General features: G+C 45.3%; 2 protein-coding genes across 3 annotated transcripts in view; one reads left to right on the top strand and one right to left on the bottom strand.

Annotated features, from left to right (window-relative positions):
• Positions 1-21,327, top strand: part of LOC142721816 (protein kinase C delta type-like) — a 34,661-nt gene extending 13,334 nt beyond the window's left edge. The window contains exons 1-3 of one of the 2 annotated variants that reach the window (XM_075848845.1): positions 17,370-17,836; positions 19,002-19,531; positions 19,699-21,327. In XM_075848845.1, coding sequence (XP_075704960.1) covers positions 19,434-19,531; positions 19,699-20,257 — 657 coding nt within the window. In that variant the 5' untranslated portion in view covers positions 17,370-17,836; positions 19,002-19,433 and the 3' untranslated portion in view covers positions 20,258-21,327. Of the gene's footprint in view, positions 1-17,369; positions 17,837-19,001; positions 19,532-19,698 lie in introns of those variants that run through there. The other variant, XM_075848844.1, reaches the window with a different exon arrangement.
• LOC142721818 (protein kinase C delta type-like) overlaps positions 1-26,751 on the bottom strand; it is a 151,421-nt gene that overhangs the window by 102,431 nt on the left and 22,239 nt on the right. The window contains exon 3 of the mRNA XM_075848847.1: positions 22,447-22,538. The gene's annotated coding sequence lies outside the window, so the exon portion shown is untranslated. The remainder of the gene's footprint in view (positions 1-22,446; positions 22,539-26,751) is intronic.

The following is a 26,751-nucleotide window of genomic DNA, read 5'->3' as shown; positions in this document are numbered from 1 at the left end:
AGACCCAAGACTAGACCCCTAAATGAATACAAACCCCAGACCAGACCCCTAAATCAATGCAGACAACAGACCAGACACCAAAATAATTACAGACCCCAAACCAGACCCCTAAATAAATAGACCCCAGAGCAAACCCCTAGATCAATGCAGACCCAAGACCAGACCCCTAAATAAATACAGACCCCAGACCAGACCCCTAAATAAATGCAGACCCCAGACCAGACTCCTAAATGAATAAAGACCCGAGACCTGACCCCTAAAAAAAATACAGACCCCAGACCAGACTCCTAAATCAATGCAGACCACAGACCAGACCCCAAAATAATTACAGACCCCAGACCAGACGCCTAAATAAATTCAGACCCCAGACCGGACCCCTAAATAAATACAGACCCCAGACTGAACCCCTAAATAAATACAGACCCCAGACTAGACCCCTAAATAAATGCAGACCCCAGACCAGACTCCTAAATAAATGCAGACCCCAGACCGGACCCCTAAAAAAATACAGACCAAGAACGGACCCCTAAATAAATACAGATCCCAGACCAGACCCCTAAATAAATACAGATCCAAGACTAGACCCCTAAATAAACACAGACCACAGACCAGACCCCTAACTAAATACAGACCCCAGACCAGACCCCTAAATAAATGCAGACCCTAGACCAGACCCCTTAATTAATACAGACCACAGACCAGACCCCTAAATAAATACAGACCCAAGACTAGACCCCTAAATAAATACAGACCCCAGACCAGACTCCTAAATAAATGCAGACCGCAGACCGGACCCCTAAATAAAAAAGCACTCCCCAGACCAGACCCCTAAATAAATACAGACCCAAGACTAGACCCCTAAATAAATACAGACCCCAGACCATACTCCTAAATAAATACAGACCCAAGACTAGACCCCTAAATGAATACAGACCCCAGACCAGACCCCTAATTCAATACAGACCACAGACCAGACCCCAAAATAATTACAGACCCCAAACCAGACCCCTAAATAAATACAGACCCCAGAGCAGACCCCTAAATCAATGCAGACCACAGACCAGACCCCTAAATAAATACAGACCCCAGACCAGACTCCTAAATAAATACAGACCCAAGACTAGACCCCTAAATGAATACAGACCCCAGACCAGACGCCTAAATAAATACAGACCCCAGACCAGATCCCTAATTCAATGCAGACCACAGACCAGACCCCAAAATAATTACAGACCCCAAACTAGACCCCTAAATAAATACAGACCCCAGAGCAGACCCCTAAATCAATGCAGACCACAGACCAGACCCCTAAATAAATACAGACTCCAGACCAGACCCCTAAATATTTACAGACCCCAGACCAGAACCCTAAATAAATCCAGACCCCAGACTGGACCCCTAAATAAATACAGACCCCAGACTGGACACCTAAATAAATACAGACCCCAGACTAGACCCCTAAATGAATACAGACCCTAAACCAGAACCCTAAATAAATACAGACCCCAGAGCAGACTCCTAAATTAATGCAGACCACAGACTAGACCCCTAAATGAATACAGACCCAAGACTAGACCCCTAAATGAATACAGACCCTAAACCAGACCCCTAAATAAATACAAACCACAGAGCAGACCCCTAGATCAATGCAGACCACAGACCAGACCCCTAAATAAATACTGACACCAGACTCCTAAATAAATACAGACCCAAGACTAGACCCCTAAATGAATACAGACCCCAGACCAGACCCCTAAATAAATATAGACCCCAGACTAGACCCCTAAATAAATGCAGACCCCAAACCAGACAGCTAAATAAATACAGACCCCAGACCACACCCCTAAATATATGCAGTCCTTAGACCAGACCCCTAAATACAGACCCCAGACTAGATCCCTAAATAAATGCAGACACCAGACCAGACCCCTAAATAAATACAGACCCCAGACTGAACCCCTAAATAAATACAGACCCCAGACTAGACCCCTAATTGAATACAGACACCAAACCAGACCCCTAAATAAATACAGACCCAAGAGCAGACCCCTAAATAAATACAGACCCCAGACCAGATGCCTAAATAAATGCAGACCCCAGACCAGACGCCTAAATAAATGCAGACCCCAGACCGGACCCCTAAATAAATACAGACCCTAGACCAGACCCCAAAATAAATACAGACCCAAGACTAGACCCCTAAATGAACAGACCCCAGACCAGACACCTAAATCAATGCAGACCCCAGACCAGTCCCCTAAATAAATACAGACCCCAGACAAGACCCCTAAATAAATGCAGACCCAAGACTAGACCCCTAAATGAATACAGACCCCAGACTAGACCCCTAAATAAATACAGACCCCAGACTAGACCCCTAAATGAATACAGACCCCAGACTAGACCCATAAATAAATACAGACCCCAGACCAGACCCCTAAATAAATACAGACCACAGAAAAGACCCCTAAATGAATGCAGACCCCAGACTAGACCCCTAAATGAATACAGACCCCAGACAAGACCCCTAAATAAATAGACCCCGGACCGGACCCCTAAATAAATACAGACCCCAGACTAGACCCCTAAATAAATGCAAACCCCAGACTAGATCTCTAAATAAATACAGACCCCAGACCACACCCCTAAATAAATGCAGTCCTTAGACCAGACCCCTAAATACAGACCCTAGAGTAGACCCCTAAATGAATGCAGACCCCAGATTAGATACCTAAATAAATACAGACCCCAGACCAGACCCCATAATAAATGCAGATCCCAGACCAGACCCCTAAATAAATACAGACCCAAGACTAGACCCCTAAATAAATACAGACCCCAAACCAGACCCCTAAATAAATTCAGACCCCAGACCAGACCCCTAAATAAATACAGACCCCATACTAGACCCCCAAATTAGTGCAGACCCCAGACCGGACACCAAAATGAATACAGACCCCAGACTAGACCCCTAAATGAATACAGACCCAAGAGCACACCCCTAAATAAATGCAGACCCCAGACCAGACCCCTAAATAAATACAGACCCCAGACCAGATGCCTAAATAAATGCAGACCTCAGACCAGACGCCTAAATAAATGCAGACCCCAGACCGGACCCCTAAATAAATACAGACCCTAGACCAGACCCCAAAATAAATACAGATCCAAGACTAGACCCCTAAATGAACAGACCCCAGACCAGACACCTAAATCAATGCAGACCCCTAAATAAATACAGACCCCAGACAAGACCCCTAAATAAATGCAGACACAAGACTAGACCCCTAAATGAATACAGACCCCAGACTAGACCCCTAAATAAATACAGACCCCAGACTAGACCCCTAAATGAATACAGACCCCAGACTAGACCCATAAATAAATACAGACCCCAGACCAGACCCCTAAATAAATACAGACCACAGAAAAGACCCCTAAATGAATGCAGACCCCAGACTAGACCCCTAAATGAATGCAGACCCCAGACAAGACCCCTAAATAAATAGACCCCGGACCGGACCCCTAAATAAATACAGACCCCAGACTAGACCCCTAAATAAATGCAGACCCCAGACTAGATCTCTAAATAAATACAGACCCCAGACCACACCCCTAAATAAATGCAGTCCTTAGACCAGACCCCTAAATACAGACCCCAGAGTAGACCCCTAAATGAATGCAGACCCCAGATTAGATACCTAAATAAATACAGACCCCAGACCAGACCCCAAAATAAATGCAGATCCCAGACCAGACCCCTAAATAAATACAGACCCAAGACTAGACCCCTAAATAAATACAGACCCCAGACCAGACCCCTAAATATTTAATGACCCCAGACCAGACCCCTAAATAAATTCAGACCCCAGACCAGACCCCTAAATAAATACAGACCCCATACTAGACCCCCAAATTAGTGCAGACCCCAGACCGGACACCAAAATGAATACAGACCCCAGACTAGACCCCTAAATGAATACAGACCCCAAACCAGTCCCCTAAATTAATGCAGACTACAGACCAGACCCCTAAATAAATACAGACCACAGACCGGACCCCTAAATAAATACAGACCCCAGACTAGACCCTTAAATAAATGCAGACCCCAGACTAGACCTCTAAATAAATACAGACCCCAGACCACACCCCTAAAAATAAATGCAGACCTTAGACCAGACCCCTAAATAAATAAAGACCCCAGACCAGACCCCAAAATAATTACAGACCACAGACCTGACCCCTAAATGAATACAGACCCCAGACCTACACCTAAATAAATACAGACCCCAGACTGGACCCCAAAATGAATACAGACCACAGACCGGAATACTAAATAAATACAGACCCCAGACTAGACCCCTAAATAAATACAGACCCCAGACCATACTCCTAAATAAATACAGACCCAAGACTAGACCCCTAAATGAATACAGACCCCAGACCAGACCCCTAATTCAATACAGACCACAGACCAGACCCCAAAATAATTACAGACCCCAAACCAGACCCCTAAATAAATACAGACCCCAGAGCAGACCCCTAAATCAATGCAGACCACAGACCAGACCCCTAAATAAATACAGACCCCCAGACCAGACTCCTAAATAAATACAGACCCAAGACTAGACCCCTAAATGAATACAGACCCCAGACCAGACGCCTAAATAAATACAGACCCCAGACCAGATCCCTAATTCAATGCAGACCACAGACCAGACCCCAAAATAATTACAGACCCCAAACTAGACCCCTAAATAAATACAGACCCCAGAGCAGACCCCTAAATCAATGCAGACCACAGACCAGACCCCTAAATAAATACAGACTCCAGACCAGACCCCTAAATATTTACAGACCCCAGACCAGAACCCTAAATAAATCCAGACCCCAGACTGGACCCCTAAATAAATACAGACCCCAGACTGGACACCTAAATAAATACAGACCCCAGACTAGACCCCTAAATGAATACAGACCCTAAACCAGAACCCTAAATAAATACAGACCCCAGAGCAGACTCCTAAATTAATGCAGACCACAGACTAGACCCCTAAATGAATACAGACCCAAGACTAGACCCCTAAATGAATACAGACCCTAAACCAGACCCCTAAATAAATACAAACCACAGAGCAGACCCCTAGATCAATGCAGACCACAGACCAGACCCCTAAATAAATACTGACACCAGACTCCTAAATAAATACAGACCCAAGACTAGACCCCTAAATGAATACAGACCCCAGACCAGACCCCTAAATAAATATAGACCCCAGACTAGACCCCTAAATAAATGCAGACCCCAAACCAGACAGCTAAATAAATACAGACCCCAGACCACACCCCTAAATATATGCAGTCCTTAGACCAGACCCCTAAATACAGACCCCAGACTAGATCCCTAAATAAATGCAGACACCAGACCAGACCCCTAAATAAATACAGACCCCAGACTGAACCCCTAAATAAATACAGACCCCAGACTAGACCCCTAATTGAATACAGACACCAAACCAGACCCCTAAATAAATACAGACCCAAGAGCAGACCCCTAAATAAATACAGACCCCAGACCAGATGCCTAAATAAATGCAGACCCCAGACCAGACGCCTAAATAAATGCAGACCCCAGACCGGACCCCTAAATAAATACAGACCCTAGACCAGACCCCAAAATAAATACAGACCCAAGACTAGACCCCTAAATGAACAGACCCCAGACCAGACACCTAAATCAATGCAGACCCCAGACCAGTCCCCTAAATAAATACAGACCCCAGACAAGACCCCTAAATAAATGCAGACCCAAGACTAGACCCCTAAATGAATACAGACCCCAGACTAGACCCCTAAATAAATACAGACCCCAGACTAGACCCCTAAATGAATACAGACCCCAGACTAGACCCATAAATAAATACAGACCCCAGACCAGACCCCTAAATAAATACAGACCACAGAAAAGACCCCTAAATGAATGCAGACCCCAGACTAGACCCCTAAATGAATACAGACCCCAGACAAGACCCCTAAATAAATAGACCCCGGACCGGACCCCTAAATAAATACAGACCCCAGACTAGACCCCTAAATAAATGCAAACCCCAGACTAGATCTCTAAATAAATACAGACCCCAGACCACACCCCTAAATAAATGCAGTCCTTAGACCAGACCCCTAAATACAGACCCCAGAGTAGACCCCTAAATGAATGCAGACCCCAGATTAGATACCTAAATAAATACAGACCCCAGACCAGACCCCAAAATAAATGCAGATCCCAGACCAGACCCCTAAATAAATACAGACCCAAGACTAGACCCCTAAATAAATACAGACCCCAGACCAGACCCCTAAATATTTAATGACCCCAGACCAGACCCCTAAATAAATTCAGACCCCAGACCAGACCCCTAAATAAATACAGACCCCATACTAGACCCCCAAATTAGTGCAGACCCCAGACCGGACACCAAAATGAATACAGACCCCAGACTAGACCCCTAAATGAATACAGACCCAAGAGCACACCCCTAAATAAATACAGACCCCAGACCAGATGCCTAAATAAATGCAGACCTCAGACCAGACGCCTAAATAAATGCAGACCCCAGACCGGACCCCTAAATAAATACAGACCCTAGACCAGACCCCAAAATAAATACAGATCCAAGACTAGACCCCTAAATGAACAGACCCCAGACCAGACACCTAAATCAATGCAGACCCCTAAATAAATACAGACCCCAGACAAGACCCCTAAATAAATGCAGACACAAGACTAGACCCCTAAATGAATACAGACCCCAGACTAGACCCCTAAATAAATACAGACCCCAGACTAGACCCCTAAATGAATACAGACCCCAGACTAGACCCATAAATAAATACAGACCCCAGACCAGACCCCTAAATAAATACAGACCACAGAAAAGACCCCTAAATGAATGCAGACCCCAGACTAGACCCCTAAATGAATGCAGACCCCAGACAAGACCCCTAAATAAATAGACCCCGGACCGAACCCCTAAATAAATACAGACCCCAGACTAGACCCCTAAATAAATGCAGACCCGGGACTAGATCTCTAAATAAATACAGACCCCAGACCACACCCCTAAATAAATGCAGTCCTTAGACCAGACCCCTAAATACAGACCCCAGAGTAGACCCCTAAATGAATGCAGACCCCAGATTAGATACCTAAATAAATACAGACCCCAGACAAGACCCCAAAATAAATGCAGATCCCAGACCAGACCCCTAAATAAATACAGACCCAAGACTAGACCCCTAAATAAATACAGACCCCAGACCAGACCCCTAAATATTTAATGACCCCAGACCAGACCCCTAAATAAATTCAGACCCCAGACCAGACCCCTAAATAAATACAGACCCCATACTAGACCCCCAAATTAGTGCAGACCCCAGACCGGACACCAAAATGAATACAGACCCCAGACTAGACCCCTAAATGAATACAGACCCCAAACCAGTCCCCTAAATTAATGCAGACTACAGACCAGACCCCTAAATAAATACAGACCACAGACCGGACCCCTAAATAAATACAGACCCCAGACTAGACCCTTAAATAAATGCAGACCCCAGACTAGACCTCTAAATAAATACAGACCCCAGACCACACCCCTAAAAATAAATGCAGACCTTAGACCAGACCCCTAAATAAATAAAGACCCCAGACCAGACCCCAAAATAATTACAGACCACAGACCTGACCCCTAAATGAATACAGACCCCAGACCTACACCTAAATAAATACAGACCCCAGACTGGACCCCAAAATGAATACAGACCACAGACCGGAATACTAAATAAATACAGACCCCAGACTAGACCCCTAAATGAATACAGACCCCAAACCAGACCCCTAAATAAATACAGACCACAGACCGGACCACTAAATAAATACAGACCCCAGACTAAATCTCTAAATAAATACAGACCCCAGACTAGATCCCTAAATAAATGCAGACACCAGACCAGACCCCTAAATAAATACAGACCCCAGACCAGACCTCTAAATCAATGCAGACCACAGACCAGACCCCAAAATAATTACAGACCCCAGACCAGATGCCTAAATAAATTCAGACCCCAGACCGGACCCCTAAATAAATACAGACCCCAGACTGGACCCCTAAATAAATACAGATCCAAGACTAGACCCCTAAACAAATACAGACCCTAGACTAGACCCCTAAATGAATACAGACCCCAGACCAGACCCCTAAATAAATACAGACCCCAGACCGGACCCCTAAATAAATACAGCCCCCAGACCAGACACCTAAATAAATACAGAACCAAGACTAGATCCCTAAATGAATACAGACCCCAGACCAGACCCCTAAATAAATACAGACCCCAGACCAGACCCCTAAATCAATGCAGACCACAGACCAGGCACCAAAATAATTACAGACCCCAAACCAGACCCCTAAATAAATACAGACCCCAGACTGGACCCCTAAATAAATACAGACCCCAGACTAGACCCCTAAATAAATGCAGACCCCTGACCGGACCCCTAATAAAATTCAGACCCCAGACTAGACCCCTAAATAAATAGACCCCAGACTAGACCCCCAAATTAATGCAGACCCCAGACCGGACCCCTAAATAAATACAGACCCCAGACTAGACCCCTAAATCAATGCAGACCACAGACCAGACCCCTAAATATTTACAGACCCCAGACCAGACCCCTAAATAAATAGAGACCCCAGACTGAACCCCTAAATAAATACAGACCCCAAACCAGAACCCTAAATAAATACAGTCCCCAGAGCAGACCCCTAAATTAATGCAGACCACAGACCAGACCCCTAAATAAATACAGACCCAAGACTAGACCCCTAAATAAATACAGACCCCAGACCAGACGCCTAAATAAATGCAGACCCCAGACCGAACCCCTAAATAAATACAGACACCAGACCAGACCCCTAAATAAATACAGACCCCAGACCAGACCCCTAAATAAATACAGACCCAAGACTAGACCCCTAAATAAATACAGACACCAAACCAGACCCCTAAATAATTTCAGACCCCAGAGCAGACTCCTAAATTAATGCAGACCCCAGACCAGACCCCTAAATAAATACAGACCCCAGACCAGACCCCTAAATACAGACCCAAGACTAGACCCCCTAAATTAATACAGACCACAGAGCAGACCCCTAAATCAATGCAGACCCCAGACCAGACTCCTAAATAAATGCAGACCTCAGACCGGACCCCTAAATATTTACAGACCCCAGACCAGACCCCTTAATAAATACAGACCCCAGACCAGACCCCTAAATAAATACAGACCCAAGACTAGACCCCTAAATGAACAGACCCAAGACCAGACCCCTAAATAAATACAGACCACAGAAAAGACCCCTAAATGAATGCAGACCCCAGACTAGACCCCTAAATGAATACAGACCCCAGACAAGACCCCTAAATAAATAGACCCCGGACCGGACCCCTAAATAAATACAGACCCCAGACTAGACACCTAAATAAATACAGACCCCAGACCACACCCCTAAATAAATGCAGTCCTTAGACCAGACCCCTAAATACAGACCCCAGAGTAGACCCCTAAATGAATGCAGACCCCAGATTAGATACCTAAATAAATACAGACCCCAGACCAGACCCCTAAATAAATGCAGATCCCAGACCAGACCCCTAAATAAATACAGACCCAAGACTAGACACCTAAATAAATACAGACCCCAGACCAGACCCCTAAATATTTAATGACCCCAGACCAGACCCCTAAATAAATTCAGACCCCAGACTAGACCCCTAAATAAATACAGACCCCATACTAGACCCCCAAATTAGTGCAGACCCCAGACCGGACACCTAAATGAATACAGACCCCAGACTAGACCCCTAAATGAATACAGACCCCAAACCAGTCCCCTAAATTAATGCAGACTACAGACCAGACCCCTAAATAAATACAGACCACAGACCGGACCCCTAAATAAATACAGACCCCAGACTAGACCTCTAAATAAATACAGACCACAGACCACACCCCTAAATAAATGCAGACCTTAGACAAGACCCCTAAATAAATACAGACCACAGACCTGACCCCTAAATGAATACAGACCCCAGACCTACACCTATAATAAATACAGACACCAGACTGGACCCCAAAATGAATACAGACCACAGACCGGACCACTAAATAAATACAGACCCCAGACTAGACCCCTAAATGAATACAAACCCCAAACCAGACCCCTAAATAAATACAGACCACAGACCGGACCACTAAATAAATACAGACCCCAGACTAAATCCCTAAATAAATGCAGACCCCAGACTAGATCTCTAAATAAATACAGACCCCAGACCACACCCCATATATATGCAGTCCTTAGACCAGACCCCTAAATACAGACCCCAGACTAGATCCCTAAATAAATGCAGACACCAGACCAGACCCCTAAATAAATACAGACCCCAGACCAGACCCCTAAATCAATGCAGACCACAGACCAGGCACCAAAATAATTACAGACCCCTAAATAAATACAGACCCCAGACTGGACCCCAAAATAAATACAGACCCCAGACTAGACCCCCAAATTAATGCAGACCCCAGACCGGACCCCTAAATAAATACAGACCCCAGACTAGACCCCTAAATCAATGCAGACCACAGACCAGACCCCTAAATATTTACAGACCCCAGACCAGACCCCTAAATAAATTCAGACCCCAGACTGGACCCCTAAATAAACACAGACCCCAGACTGAACCCCTAAATAAATACAGACCCCAGACTAGACACGTAATTTAATACAGACCCCAAACCAGACCCCTAAATAAATACAGACCCCAGAGCAGACCCCTAAATTAATGCAGACCACAGACCAGACCCCTAAATAAATACAGACCCAAGACTAGACCCCTAAATAAATACAGACCCCAGACGCCTAAATAAATGCAGACCCCAGACCGAACCCCTAAATAAATACAGACACCAGACCAGACCCCTAAATAAATACAGACCCCAGACCAGACCCCTAAATAAATACAGACCCAAGACTAGACCCCTAAATAAATACAGACACCAAACCAGACCCCTAAATAAATATAGACCCCAGAGCAGACTCCTAAATTAATGCAGACCCCAGACCAGACCCCTAAATAAATACAGACCACAGACCGGACCACTAAATAAATACAGACTCCAGACTAAATCCCTAAATAAATGCAGACCCCAGACTAGATCTCTAAATAAATACAGACCCCAGACCAGACCCCTAAATAAATACAGACCCAAGACTAGACCCCTAAATTAATACAGACCCCAAACCAGACCCCTAAATAAATACAGACCCAAGACTAGAACCCTAAATGAATGCAGACCCCTGACAAGACCGCTAAATAAATACAGACCCCAGACCAGACCCCTAAATCAATGCAGACCACAGACCAGGTACCAAAATAAATGCAGACCCCAGACTGGACCCCTAAATAAATACAGACCCCAGACTAGACCCCTAAATAAATGCAGACCCCTGACCGGACCCCTAATAAAATTCAGACCGCAGACTAGACCTCTAAATAAATAGACCCCAGACTAGACCCCCAAATTAATGCAGACCTCAGACCGGACCCCTAAATAAATACAGACCCCAGACTAGACCACTAAATAAATGCAGACCCCTGACAAGACCCCTAATAAAATTCAAACCCCAGACCAGACCCCTAAATAAATGCAGACCCAATACTAGACCCCTAAATAAATGCAGACCCAATACTAGACCCCTAAATAAATACAGACCCCAGACCAGACCCCTAAATAAATACAGACCCCAGACCAGACCCCTAAATCAATGCAGACCACAGACCAGGCACCAAAATAAATGCAGACCCCAGACTGGACCTCTAAATAAATACAGACCCCAGACTAGACCCCTAAATAAATGCAGACCCCTGACCGGACCCCTAATAAAATTCAGACCGCAGACTAGACCTCTAAATAAATAGACCCCAGACTAGACCCCCAAATTAATGCAGACCTCAGACCGGACCCCTAAATAAATACAGACCCCAGACTAGACCCCTAAAAAATGCAGACCCCTGACCGGAACCCTAATAAAATTCAAACCCCAGACCAGACCCCTAAATAAATGCAGACCCCAGACCAGACCCCTAAATAAATACAGACCCCATACTAGACCCCCAAATTAGTGCAGACTCCAGACCGGACACCTAAATTAATACAGACCCCAAACCAGACCCCTAAATAAATACAGACCAGACTAGACCCTTAAATAAATGCAGACCCCAGACTAGACCTCTAAATAAATACAGACCCCAGACCGCACTCCTAAATAAATGCAGACCTTAGACCAGACCCCTAAATAAATACAGACCCCAGACCAGACCCCAAAATAATTACAGACCACAGACCTGACCCCTAAATGAATACAGACCCCAGACCTACACCTAAATAAATACAGACCCCAGACTGGACCCCAAAATGAATACAGACCCTAGACAAGACCCCTAAATAAATGCAGACCCTAGACCAGACCCCTAAATTAATACAGACCCCAAACCAGACCCCTAAATAAATACAGACCCCAGACCGGACCCCTAAATAAATGCAGACCCTAGACCAGACCCCTAAATACAGACCCAAGACTAGACCCCTAAATAAATGCAGACCCTAGACCAGACCCCTAAATAAATACAGACCCAAGACCAGACCGCTAAATGAATACAGACCACAGACCGGACCACTAAATAAATACAGACCTCAGACTAGACCCCTAAATAAATGCAGACCCCAGACCACACCCCTAAATATATGCAGTCCTTAGACCCGACACCTAAATACAGACCCCAGACAAGATCCCTAAATAAATACAGACCCAAGACTAGAGCACTAAATGAATACAGAACCCAAACCAGACCCCTAAATAAATACAGACCCCAGAGCACACCCCTAAATGAATGCAGACCACAGACTAGACCCGTAATGAATACAGACCCCAGAACAGACCCCTAAATAAATTAGACCCCAGACTAGACCCCTAAATAAATGCAGACCCCAGACCAGACCACTAAATAAATAGACCATGGACCAGACCCCTAAATAAATGCGGACCCCTAAATAAATACAGAACCCAGACTAGACCACTTAATAAATGCAGACCCTAGACCAGACCCCTTAATAAATACAGCCCCAAGACTAGAGCACTAAATGAATACAGACCCCAGACCAGACTCCTAAATAAATACAGACCACAGACTGAACCCCTAAATGAATACAGACCCCAAACCAGACCCATAAAATTAATGCAGACTACAGACCAGACCCCTAAATAAATACAGACCCAAGACTAGACCCCTAAATGAATAAAGACCCCAAACCAGACCCCTAAATAAATACAGACCCCAGACCAGACCCCTAAATAAATTCAGACCCCAGACCAGACTCCTAAATGAATGCAGACCCCAGACCAGACTCCTAAATAAATACAGACCCCAGACCAGACACCTAAATGAATACAGACCCCTAAATAATTACAGACCCCAGACCGAACGCCTAAATAAATACAGACCCCAGACTAGACTCCTAAATAAATACAGACCCCAGACCAGACTCCTAAATGAATGCAGACCCCAGACCAGACTCCTAAATAAATACAGACCCCAGACCAGACCCCTAAATGAATACAGACCCCTAAATAATTACAGACCCCAGACCAGACGCCTAAATAAATTCAGACCCCAGACCGGACCCCTAAATAAATACAAACCCCAGACTGGACCCCTAAATTAATGCAGACCATGTACCAGACCCCTAAATCAATGCAGACCCTAGACCAGACCCCTAAATAAATACAGACCCCAGACCAGACCCCCAAATTAATGCAGACCCCAGACCGGACCCCTAAATAAATACAGACCCCAGACCACACCCCTAAATAAATGCAGAGCCCAGAGTAGACCCCTAAATGAATGCAGACCCCAGACTAGATCCCTAAATAAATGCAGACCCTAGACCGGTCCACTAAATAAATACAGACCCAAGACCAGACCCCTAAATGAATACAGACCCCAGACAAGACCCCTAAATCAATGCAGACCACAGACCCCTAAATATTTAATGACTTCAGACCAGACCCCTAAATAAATTCAGACCCCAGACCAGACCCCTAAATAAAAACAGACCCCAGACTAGACCCCTTAATAAATACAGACCCCAGACCAGACCCCCAAATTAATGCAGACCACGTACCTGACGCCTAAATAAATACAGACCCCAGACTAGACTCCTAAATAAATACAGACCCCAGACCAGACTCCTAAATGAATGCAGACCCCAGACCAGACTCCTAAATAAATACAGACCCCAGACCAGACCCCTAAATGAATACAGACCCCTAAATAATTACAGACCCCAGACCAGACGCCTAAATAAATTCAGACCCCAGACCGGACCCCTAAATAAATACAAACCCCAGACTGGACCCCTAAATTAATGCAGACCATGTACCAGACCCCTAAATCAATGCAGACCCTAGACCAGACCCCTAAATAAATACAGACCCCAGACCAGACCCCCAAATTAATGCAGACCCCAGACCGGACCCCTAAATAAATGCAGACCCTAGACCAGACCCCTAAATAAATACAGACCCAGGAAAAGAGTACTAAAAGAATACAGAACTCAGACCAGACCCCTAAATAAATACAGACCCCAGACCAGACCCCCAAATTAATTCAGACCCCAGACCGGAACCCTAAATGAATACAGACCCCAGACTAGACCACTAAATAAATACAGACCACAGACTAGATCCCTAAATAAATACAGACCACAGACTAGACCCATAAATAAATGCAGACCCTAGACCAGACCCCTAAATAAAAACAGACCCCAGACCAGACCCCCAAATTAATTCAGACCCCAGACCGGAACCCTAAATGAATACAGACCCCAGACTAGACCACTAAATAAATACAGACCACAGACTAGATCCCTAAATAAATACAGACCACAGACTAGACCCATAAATAAATGCAGACCCTAGACCAGACCCCTAAATAAAAACAGACCCCAGACCAGACCCCCAAATTAATTCAGACCCCAGACCGGAACCCTAAATGAATACAGACCCCAGACTAGACCACTAAATAAATACAGACCACAGACTAGATCCCTAAATAAATACAGACCCCAGAACAAACCCATAAATAAATACAGACCCCAGACCAGACCCCTAAATAAATACAGACCCCAGACCAGACACCTAAATAAATGCAGACCCCAGACCAGACCCCTATATCAATGGAGACCACAGACCAGTCCCCTAAATAAATACAGACCCCACACCAGACCCCTAAATAAATACAGACCCCAGACCAGACCCCTAAATAAATACAGACCCCTGACCGGACCCCTAAATAAATGCAGACCCCAGACTGGACCCCTAAATAAATACAGACCCCAGACCAGACCCCCAAATTAATGCAGACCATGTACCGGACGCCTAAATAAATACAGACCCAAGACTAGAGCACTAAATAAATGCAGACCCCAGACCAGACCCCCAAATAATTACAGACTCCAGACCAGACGCCTAAATAATTACAGACCACAGACCAGACCCCCAAATAATTACAGACTCCAGACCAGACGCCTAAATAAATTCAGACCCCTGACCGGACCCCTAAATAAATGCAGACCCCAGACTGGACCCCCAAATTAATGCAGACCATGTACCGGACGCCTAAATAAATACAGACCCAAGACTAGAGCACTAAATAAATGCAGACCCCAGACCAGACACCTAAATAAATACAGACCCCAGATCAGACCCCTTAATAAATACAGATCCCAGACCAGACCCCTAAATAAATGCAGACCCCAGACCAAACCCCTAAATAAATACAGACCCCAGACCAGACCCCTAAATAATTACAGACCCCAGACCAGACCCCTAAATAATTACAGACCCCAGACCAGACCCATAAATAAATACAGACCACAGACTGGACCCCTAAATAAATAGACCCCTAACTAAATACAGACCCCAGACCAGACCCCTAAATAACTACAGACCCCAGACCCGACCCCTAAATAAATACAGACCCCAGACCACTTCCCTAAATAAATACAGATCACAGACCAGACCCCTAAATAAATACAGACCCCAGACCAGACCCCTAAATACAGACCCCAGACTGGACCCCTAAATAAATAGACCCCAGACTAGAACCCTAAATAAATGCAGACCCCAGACCAGACCCCTAAATAAATGCTGACCCCAGACCGGACCACTAAATAAATACAGACCCTAGACTAGACTACTAAATAAATACAGACCCCAGACCAGACCCCTAAATTAATGCAGGCCACAGACCAGACCACTAAATAATTACAGACCCCTGACCAGACCCCTAAATAATTACAGACCCCAGACCAGACCCCTAAATAATTACAGACCCCAGACCAGACCCATAAATAAATACAGACCACAGACTGGACCCCTAAATAAATAGACCCCTAACTAAATACAGACCCCAGACCAGACCCCTAAATAACTACAGACCCCAGACCCGACCCCTAAATAAATACAGACCCCAGACCACTTCCCTAAATAAATACAGACTAGACTACTAAATAAATACAGACCCCAGACCAGACCCCTAAATCAATGCAGGCCACAGACCAGACCACTAAATAATTACAGACCCCTGACCAGACCCCTAAATAAATACAGACCCCAGACCAAACCCCTAAATACAGACCCCAGAACGGACCCCTAAATAAATACAGACCCCAGACCGGACACCTAAATACAGACCCAAGACTAGACCCCTAAATAAATGCAGTCCCCAGACCACACCCCTAAATAAATACAGACCCCAGAAAAGACCCCTAAAAAAATGCAGACCCCCAGACCAGACCCCTAAATAAATACAGACCCCAGACCAGACCCCTAAATAAATACAGACCCCAGACCAGACCCCTGAATAAATACAGACCCCAGACCAGGCCCCTAAATAAATGCAGACCCCAGACCAGACCCCTAATCAATGGAGACCACATACCAGTCTCCTAAATAAATACAGACCCCAGACTAGACCCCTAAATAAATACAGACCCCAGACCCCTAAATAAATACAGACCCCAGACCAGACCCCTAAATAAATACAGACCCCTAAATATAAACCCAGATTCTATATTGTGGATGAAAAGGGTTTTGCCAATAACCTGAGCAAATAACCGTTGTTTATCTCTACTGTAGGAGTGGCATGTATTGCTACTGTGTTCTGCAGACCCCTGACCAGGCCATAAGAAACCCTGGTTGGGAAACACAGCTCTGGACACTAGACTGGCACTCATGATGCCCACATCAGACATAGCAGAGCAGGTTACTGCCAGGCAGGTGCCACCTGAGGATTCCATGACCTCTGACATCACGTGACCTGCACACGACCAACTGCCGTTTACTTTCAACTGTCGACGGCAGCGATCGGACTGAAGTCTACAGGTAGGACGATATTGGTGAAAATGGCGTCCAATGGACATGGAGAAGACGAAGAGAAGCGAGAAGAGGAGAAGAGGAAGAGGGAGGAGGACAGCGTCACCGGATTCAAGAAGATGACGAAGAAGAGGAGAGGAGCCAAGGACAGAGGATTGGAGGATGAGGAGCCAAGACCTGGGAGCAGCCAAGACCCTGGAACATCCAGCCCCTATGCCAGGCTTACCATCAGCCGCTTCACCATCCACCAGGTCCTGGGTAGGGGCAGCTTTGGCAAAGTGAGTAGAATATCTAAATATTTCATTTTATAGGGTGGTAAACCTAAAGTTGACCTTTTATCTCCATCAATTGTTCTCTGTTGTCACCATGTTATGCTAGATGGATGATGGGTGTAGTGTTCTCCTATGGGATGCCTAATAGGACATCCAGAAGTATTCCTGCCCCCATAACCACTACTTTAGTTTTTCATTTTAGTATTTTTCTGTCGACATATGAGAGATTTTGATTTTTGGGGGCACGAGTTGTCGTTTTTAATGGCTCCATTCAATGTTCCATATCATTTACTGGGAACATTGTAAAAGGCTGTTTTTTTTTAGGTGAAATAGCAAAAAAAAAAAAAACAGCAATTCCTCCATTGGTTTAATAATTTGGCTTTTATGGTGTTAACTAAGTGGTAAAAATGACACGTTACCTTTATTCTGCGGGTCAGTACAATAACGGGGATACCAAAATTATATTGGTTTATTTTTTATACTTTTTATCCAATAAAAACAATTTGTAAAGAAATTAATTTGGTGTGTCTCCATATTCTGAAACCCAGAATTTTTTTTATTTTCCTGTTGATGGGGCGGTGTGAGGACTTCTTTTTTGTGGGGCGAGCTGTACTGTTTATTGGTACTATTTTGGGTTACATAAAACTTTTAATCACTTTTTAACTTTTTATTCCATTTTTCGAGGAGCTAAACAAAACGAAACAGAAAAAAGTTTATTTATTTATTTTGACTGCAATATTTATGTATCGCTTGAATTGTTCTTTTAGCCTCCCCCTATTAAGCTTAGTAGGAGGACCAAGTTGGCAGACCTTGGGGTCTCCATTAGGCCCCCTGGCTGCCATGACAACTATCTACACACTGTGATCGCGCTGCGGGTAGGGGTGATGGGGTGACAGCGGGAGCTTACCTCTATTTAACTGTTTAGATGCCACGGTCGCTATTATAGCGTATGATCCTGCTCCATACTACCCCCACCAACTAAGATAATTATGTCAAATGTGGGTAAGGCGTGAAGACCTCTCCATACAGGACCCAACAGCAGACACTGCATTATGCTGGGAGCTCAGCTTTGTTCTGCTGTAGAGTCCTGGGCACTACCCGACTGACCCACCTCTCTGTCCACCCCTGTTCCTTCTTCTTCTCATGAGGAATCTCCATTTGTTTTCCTCAGGTGGTCCTGGCATCAGTCCCCGGCCGAAACACCTACATGGCCGTAAAAATGATCACCAAACGGGACAATACGGACGAAATTATGAGAGAGCGGCGGATACTCCTAGCGGCCAGACACTGCCCGTTCCTATGCCACCTCTATGCCGCACATCAATCTGAGGAGCGGGCATTTTTTATCACGGAGTATCTGTCCGGTGGCAGCCTGGAGGCTTTGATCAGGATGTGCGGCTGCTTGAACATCGGCAACGTAAGGCGAGTAAATAATCAGGAGACTTAGGGGGGTGGAAAGAAGAAAAGATGAGGGGGGAGGTCAGATGAAGGATAATACAGAGAATGCAGAATACAGGCTGCCATAATCAGCGCCTCCTCTCTGCTAGAGACCGCACACACTCCATCATAACATGATATTAGGGAATTGATAGAGGAAGATTTCATGACATTGAGACTCCGCTCTGTTCTCCCCATCAGATTCTACACAGCAGAGATGATATGTGGCCTCCAGTTCCTCCATGGACACAACATCGTCCACCGGTAAGCAGAACTTCCCCCTTCTTTCATTCTCCTTTACATGCTGGAAACAGTGCACCCAGCTTTCCTACACTCCTGAATGGCTATTCTGCTTGGTGGTGAAATGACCCATCCCCCGTCTCCTGGATCACTGGGCGGATTTGTCATTCTCTCGTCTTATTTCTTTGCAGAGATCTAAAGCCGGAGAATATAATGTTGGATGCAGATGGCCACGTCCGTATCATCGACCTGGGATTGGCCCAAGATGGCGTCACCGCCTCCAATAAGATCCGTGGAGTGACGGGAACGTTGCATTACATGGCCCCCGAGGTGCTTCTTAGAAAAAAATACGGCACCGCAGTTGACTGGTGGAGCCTGGGGATTGTGGTGTCCAGGATGGCAGCAGGACGCTCCCCATTTTACAACGGCCCCGTCAGGCAAATGGCTATCAAAGCCATCACCACCGCGAAGCCTAAATTTCCAACTTGGCTTAATCCTGACGTGAAACATCTGACCAAGAGACTGGTCCGTAAAAATTCTAAGAGGCGCCTCGGTGTGTGCGGGAACATCAGAGAGCATCCATTCTTCTCCACCATCGGCTGGGAGGAACTGCAGGAGAGGAGGGCACAGCCACCATTTACACCATTTGTGCCCGTTCTGGAGAACCAACATCTGAAGTGGCCAGAGAATAACAAAGCCCTTCACCCCTTGGCCGGGTTCAGCTTCATGTCACCAAGCTGGAACCAATAAGATCTCAGGACAAGGGCCCAGAACTTCATGCCTCCTGACCCGCGCCTCAAGTCTCTGCTGCTGTATGTTACCTCGGCTGCCCAGACCATCATCTCTCTCCTTACCATCTTCATGCCACACCTCTGCCATCTTGCTGCTGCACCAGAGCCTTGACTTGCCATCCTCCAATCCCGGGCAGGCATCTGACATCACTCCAGCCTGAAGATCCTCTACACCCCCCAGGAGCGGCCTGTGCTTAGTTTCCATCTGGGGAGATCAGGAATAATAGCCGCATGTTGTAGTCCTGGGGCCGGAGCGGCCATTATACCTGATCTCACCTCAGCACAGGCCAGGTAAGTAATGCACCCACATCACCCACATCACCCACATCACTCACATCACCCCACTATATAATAAGTATAGACACCACACTACATGATAAGTATAGACACCCGCATATAGACACATAGTACATTTAGATTAGACTTTAGCCTTTGATCCTGGGATTATTCTGATCGCCATATTTGGGGTCAGGAAGGAATTTTCCCCCCTTAATATGAGGACAATTGGCTCATTCCTCACAGGGGGTTTTCGCCTTCCTCTTGATCAACACGGCCTTAAATAGGTTTAGGATGATAGAGTAATAAGTAGTAACACACATAAGTGACATAATATAAATATAGAAAATAATTTAAAAAAAATCTTAATTTAATACAATTTATAGTTTACACATAAATAAATACAGCAGTTCATTAAAAATAATAATATAAAAAATGAATAATTTTCCCCTAGTCTTTCCCCATATTACACGTTACACTTCAGCCTTTGATCCTGGGATTTATGCCGATCGCCATATTTGGGGTCAGGAAGGAATTTCCCCCCCTAATATGAGGACAATTGGCTCATTCCTCACAGGGGGTTTTCGCCTTCCTCTGGATCAACACGGCCTTTAGATAGGTTTAGTATAATAGATAAATAGATGACACATACATATACACAGTATATAATAATAGTAGTCTTAATACTTCTAGAATAATCTCCTAATAATAAAATATAACCTTCCCTTATCTGTAAATAAAACTTTCCTTTTACCCCCTACATCTTTGTGCTTGTTTTTATTCCCATTGGACTTCTGTGTAGTTTATGTTGTCCGAGCTCTGAGACCCCCACCAATCACTAGAACGAAGCAGCTGAAGGTCTCGTGTGAGCGCTCAGCCGCTTCCTGTCTGTTCAGCTTTTTCCGGAAAAATGTATCGGCTCATAGACTTTCTATTGAGTCCGTTCACCGATACATTTATTTCTGGAAAAAGCCGAACAAACACGAAGCGACTGAGCGCTCACACGGGGGCTTCAGCTGCTTCATTCTAGTGATTGGTGGGGGTCTCAGTGCTCGGACCCCCACCAATCCAATCTTCTGACGTGTCACTATGTCACTATGACATGTCAGAAGTATGTCAGATTTAAAGCCCAAATGTGGTGTGAACAGAGCCTTACAGGGGTTGTCCGGTTTTTAAAATACCGTTTTGCTAGAGGGGTCCAGTAATCTGTGGGGGAACTTGCTGCAAGAGTTTAATTTCCCTACAGCATCTCTAAAGGGGAATTAAAGTATTACACAGTTCTATAATCACCGGGCTGTGCATGTAATACATGGATGTGATGATCCTCCTGAGCAGGAGATGATGTTTGTAGCCCCTCTCCATTCTGGATAATTAATCAGGGTCCTGAACGGGGGAACCCACACTATTACCCCAAAATTCCCTAATAGGGCATTTGAAAATGGGGTTTCCAAACCAGAAAACAGCTTTATTGGTTATATAATGATAAGTGAGAGTTTGTTACAATGTATCAGTGCAGGAGAGAGCTGAAGTACAGGCTATTTAGATTGTGGAGGATTATCTAAACGGGATACACTGAATGGGGCACAGTGTGGGATGGAGGATCGGCTACAATGCTGCCCCCTACAGTCAGGGCCCTCACCTCATGGATGCTCCTGTTACCAGATCCTTCACACCAGAGATCAACATTCATGAAGAAGAAAAATCCCCTGCAGAGACGTCCACACCGAGAGATCCAATAGGACTGGTCTATACAAGGAGTCGTCATATCCGGGGGCATATTTACAGCCATGCCCCCATATAATAAATACTTTATTCCTGTATACATGAGAAGTTCTACAACTTTATAATATCATTTATGTTTCAATTACTCACCATTTTCAAGATCTGTTTGCTGTCAGTGAATGAGGACACTCTTGCTCACATTCAGATGCAGTGAACCTGTACATCGCTAGTCCTGCTCTCAGCTAAGAAACATAAAGTAGATTAGGAAGTTGTAGAACTTTTCATTTATACAGCGATTAAGCTTTAGTTACATAAAATCGGAAAACACACAGGAAGAGGATTCATTATCGGTAGTACTACAGTGATCTGGTGCCCGCAGGTATCTAATGGTAAATACGGCCCTGGTGGGTACCTCACCTTTATGTGACAGGCCATAAAATGTCATATAGGAAAAAACGTAAGAAAGAACTTACCATACGGGGATCATATATGTTATGTCGCTGGAAGAAACCTGCAGCACTGACACCAATGGAACATGAGGATGACGCCTCTCAATGTGCCGTCCATCACCCCCATCATCCCACGAGTTTCACTCCACCTGTGACTCTGCCGACTAAGGTGAATACTGACTAAACACAAACTCTGACCGGCCTCATCACTAGTCCATATTGTCATACAGCCGCCTCCGATCCCTAATGCAGTGGTGGTGAACTAACCCTTATCCACTTACATGTGGTTTCCAGTAGTCAGTGGTACATATAATATCCAGAGACTAGTGGTCAGTGGTACATATAGTATCCACAGTCTGGTGGCCAGTGAGTAAATATAGTATTCAGAGTCTGGTGGTCAGTGGTATATATAGTATCCAGAGTCTGGTGGTCAGTCGTACATTCAGTATCCAGAGTCTTGTGGTCAGTGGTATATATAGTATCCAGAGTCTAGTGGTCAGTGGTACATATAGTATCCAGAGTCTGGTGGTCAGTGGTACATATAGTATCCAGAGTCTAGTGGTCAGTGGTACATATAGTATCCACAGTCTGGTGGCCAGTGAGTAAATATAGTATTCAGAGTCTGGTGGTCAGTGGTATATATAGTATCCAGAGTCTGGTGGTCAGTCGTACATTTAGTATCCAGAGTCTTGTGGTCAGTGGTATATATAGTATCCAGAGTCTAGTGGTCAGTGGTACATATAGTATCCAGAGTCTGGTGGTCAGTGGTACATATAGTATCCAGAGTCTAGTGGTCAGTGGTACATATAGTATCCACAGTCTGGTGGCCAGTGAGTAAATATAGTATTCAGAGTCTGGTGGTCAGTGGTATATATAGTATCCAGAGTCTGGTGGTCAGTCGTACATTTAGTATCCAGAGTCTTCTGGTCAGTGGTATATATAGTATCCAGAGTCTAGTGGTCAGTGGTACATATAGTATCCATAGTCTGGTGGTCAGTGGTACATATAGTATGCAGAGTCTGGTGTTCAGTGGTATATATATAATATCCAGAGTCTAGTGTTCAGGGGCACACGTGGTCATAAACGGCTGTTTGGACACACGGCAGGGTTCAGAAGGGAAAGAGCGCCATTTGGAGTTCAAATTTAGCTGGAATGGTTTGCAGAGGCCATGTCACATTTGCAAAGCCCCTGAGTGGCCAAAACAGTGGAAACCCCCCAAAAGTGACTCCATTTGGGAAACTACACCCCTCAAGGAATTTATCTAGGGGTATAGTAGGGGTATAGTGAGCATTTAAAAAAATATGTCAATTAAAAATCCATGGGCTTCTCTAAGGGACGGACCCTGGGAGGCGTGGTGCTTTAGCATACCCGTGGTGATGCCACTGTAGCTTATATGATCACGGCTAGTGGTTTAACCCCTTCCCGACATTTGCCGTATAGATACGTCATGGAAAGCCATGACTTCCCGCAAATTGCCGTATCCATACGCCAAATGAAGAAGGGGTTACAGTGGAAAAAATAAAAGTTACAAAGTAAAGATGGCTGCTGTTCATAACAGCAGACCATCTTTACGCGAGGGCTAGGGGGGTGGCTCAACCGCCCCTCATCGGCGATCGCTGCAATTGGCCGGTCAATTCAGAGCGGCCAATTGCGGCCGTTTGCGGCTTTCACCAATCACTGTGCCACAGGGCACAGTGATATGGTGGTGATTGGTGCTGCCTAGGACAGCACCAGTCCCTGCCATGTAGCGATGACGAGGTGGCAGGGATGCCATCCCCCCGATCGCTACGATTGGTTGGTCTGCACCGATTGACCAATCGCAGCCATGGCGAGTGTTTGAAACACCCTCCACCAGCTCTGCCCACCTCATTCCGGTTAGGAACGGTGAGCAGAGCTGGTGTGACCATCTGTGAGCCATACTTACCGAATCTGAGGCCTTCTGTGCTGCCATCCTGCTGTGACGTCTTCATCTGACTGCTTCCTGCTGCAGAGTGAACCTTCGTCATCATCATCTGTGCTGCTGCTGATTTATTTTTTTTAGCAGCACTTGTTTTTTTCCTAAACTTCTTATCCCTGTACCCTTCCCCCTCCCCCTCTTTCCCTTGTTACGTCCTGTGGCCGCTGAGTGTGGATCAGTGACCACCATCACTGACCGCCAATATTTGGCACAGGACTTTTTTTTATTTTTTGCACCTCCCTGTGTGCATCCTGCGGCCACTGAGTGCTGATCAGTGACCGCCATCACTCATCAGCATCTGTGGTCATTTTTTTTGACGCTACGTTTTTTTCATCTTTTTCTACCCGCACCAATTTACTGTGTGCTTCCTGTGCCGCTGAGCGCTGATCAGTGACCGTCATCACTGATCGGATCAATTATAGGTGCAGGGTTTTTATTTTGTGGCCTTTTTTTTACTGCACCTTTTTTTTTGGGTGCGCCCTGGGGCCACTGAGTGCTGAGTCTAATAATCAGCCTCAGTGGTCATTTGTTTACGCAGGGTAGCGTTAGGGCGTTAGAGTAGCGGACGTTTACTGATGTCCGTTTTGTAAAATAAATATATAGCAGAAGTTATAGCTCTATGTTATTTATACAGTTTGAGTAAATCTACAGCTTCTCGTCAGCGTCTGTTTACTGACGGACATTCAGCTTTTTTGTAACTGAAGTTCGGTCACTACATTTTTGATAGCGCAGCGACACAGTTGTAGCTCAAGTTTTTTCACAGTTCTATATTGAACGTACAGTCAATTTCTTTCTCCTAAATTTTTCTTATAGTTCTTTTTGTTTTCCTATAAATGTCATATACACGTGTAAAAGCACAACATACACAACCACCTCTATAAATATAAATGGAGTATTACACGTGTTGAAGCACTACATACCCCCCTAATAAAAATGTCCCATTCATCTCAATGGGTCTATTCAGCAGAAGAGGCATCCGCCATCCTGGTCCTGACACTGAATCAGCCAGCGCGGGAGAAGAGGAAATTGCCCCATTCCTATTGACCTCCTCATCATCATCATCCTCATCCAGTGATGAGGAACCCCCGCAAAGACGCCCCAGGACATCAGCTGAGGCAAACCCACAAATGAGTGATACCCTGTGGAACCCACCCCCTGATAATTATGAGCCTCACATTCCGGATTTCACAGGGAGCTCAGGAATTCGGTTAGAGACTGTAGGCCTCACAGAAATGGACTATTTCAAGCTCTTTTTCTCTGAGGATTTTGTTAATTTAATGGCAGCCCAGACAAATTTATACGCCCGGCAATTTTTAGCCCAAAACCCCACGTCATCATTTGCTAGGTGGACCCCCATAGAGGCAGCGGAGATTATTAAATTTTGGGGCCTTGTCCTACATATGGGCCTAGTAAAAAAGCCAGCGATTAGGCAATACTGGAGTGCGGACAGTTTATACAGCACCCCATTATACCGCATGGCAATGACCCGGGCACGTTTTGAAATAATTCTGACATTTTTGTATTATAAGGATAATGCACAGTGCCCGCCCCGTGATGACCCCACATACGACCGCCTATTCAAGATCAGGCCAATGATTGATTATTTCTGCACCAAATTTCAGGAAGTGTACACCCCCGAAAAGAACATAGCAATAGACGAGTCCTTTTTACATTTTAAGGGGAGACTAAATTTCCGCCAATACCTGCCAAGCAAGAGGGCGAGGTATGGAATTAAAATGTAGAAGCTGTGCGGGAGCAGCTCAGTGTGCACCTACAGGTTTAGGGTTTATGAAGGGAAGGACGCCAGGATAGAACCCCCAGAATGCCCCCCTGTCCTGGGGGTTAGTGGGAAAATAGTGTGGGACTTGGTGCACCCACTGCTGGACCAGGGTTACCCCCTTTACGTGGATAACTTCTATACCAGCGTCCCACTATTTAACTGCCTCTCCACCAGAAGTCCTGCAGCATGCGGCACCGTGCGCAAAAACCAGAGAGGCCTCTCTAAAAATCTGATTGGGCAACCCCTAAGAGAAGGAGAAAGCAGGTCGC

The sequence above is a fragment of the Rhinoderma darwinii genome, unplaced genomic scaffold (genome assembly GCF_050947455.1).
Source record: "Rhinoderma darwinii isolate aRhiDar2 unplaced genomic scaffold, aRhiDar2.hap1 Scaffold_522, whole genome shotgun sequence".
Lineage (NCBI taxonomy): Eukaryota > Metazoa > Chordata > Amphibia > Anura > Rhinodermatidae > Rhinoderma > Rhinoderma darwinii.
Note: the sequence above shows the minus strand (reverse complement) of the source record. Positions and strands in the feature narration are given on the sequence as shown.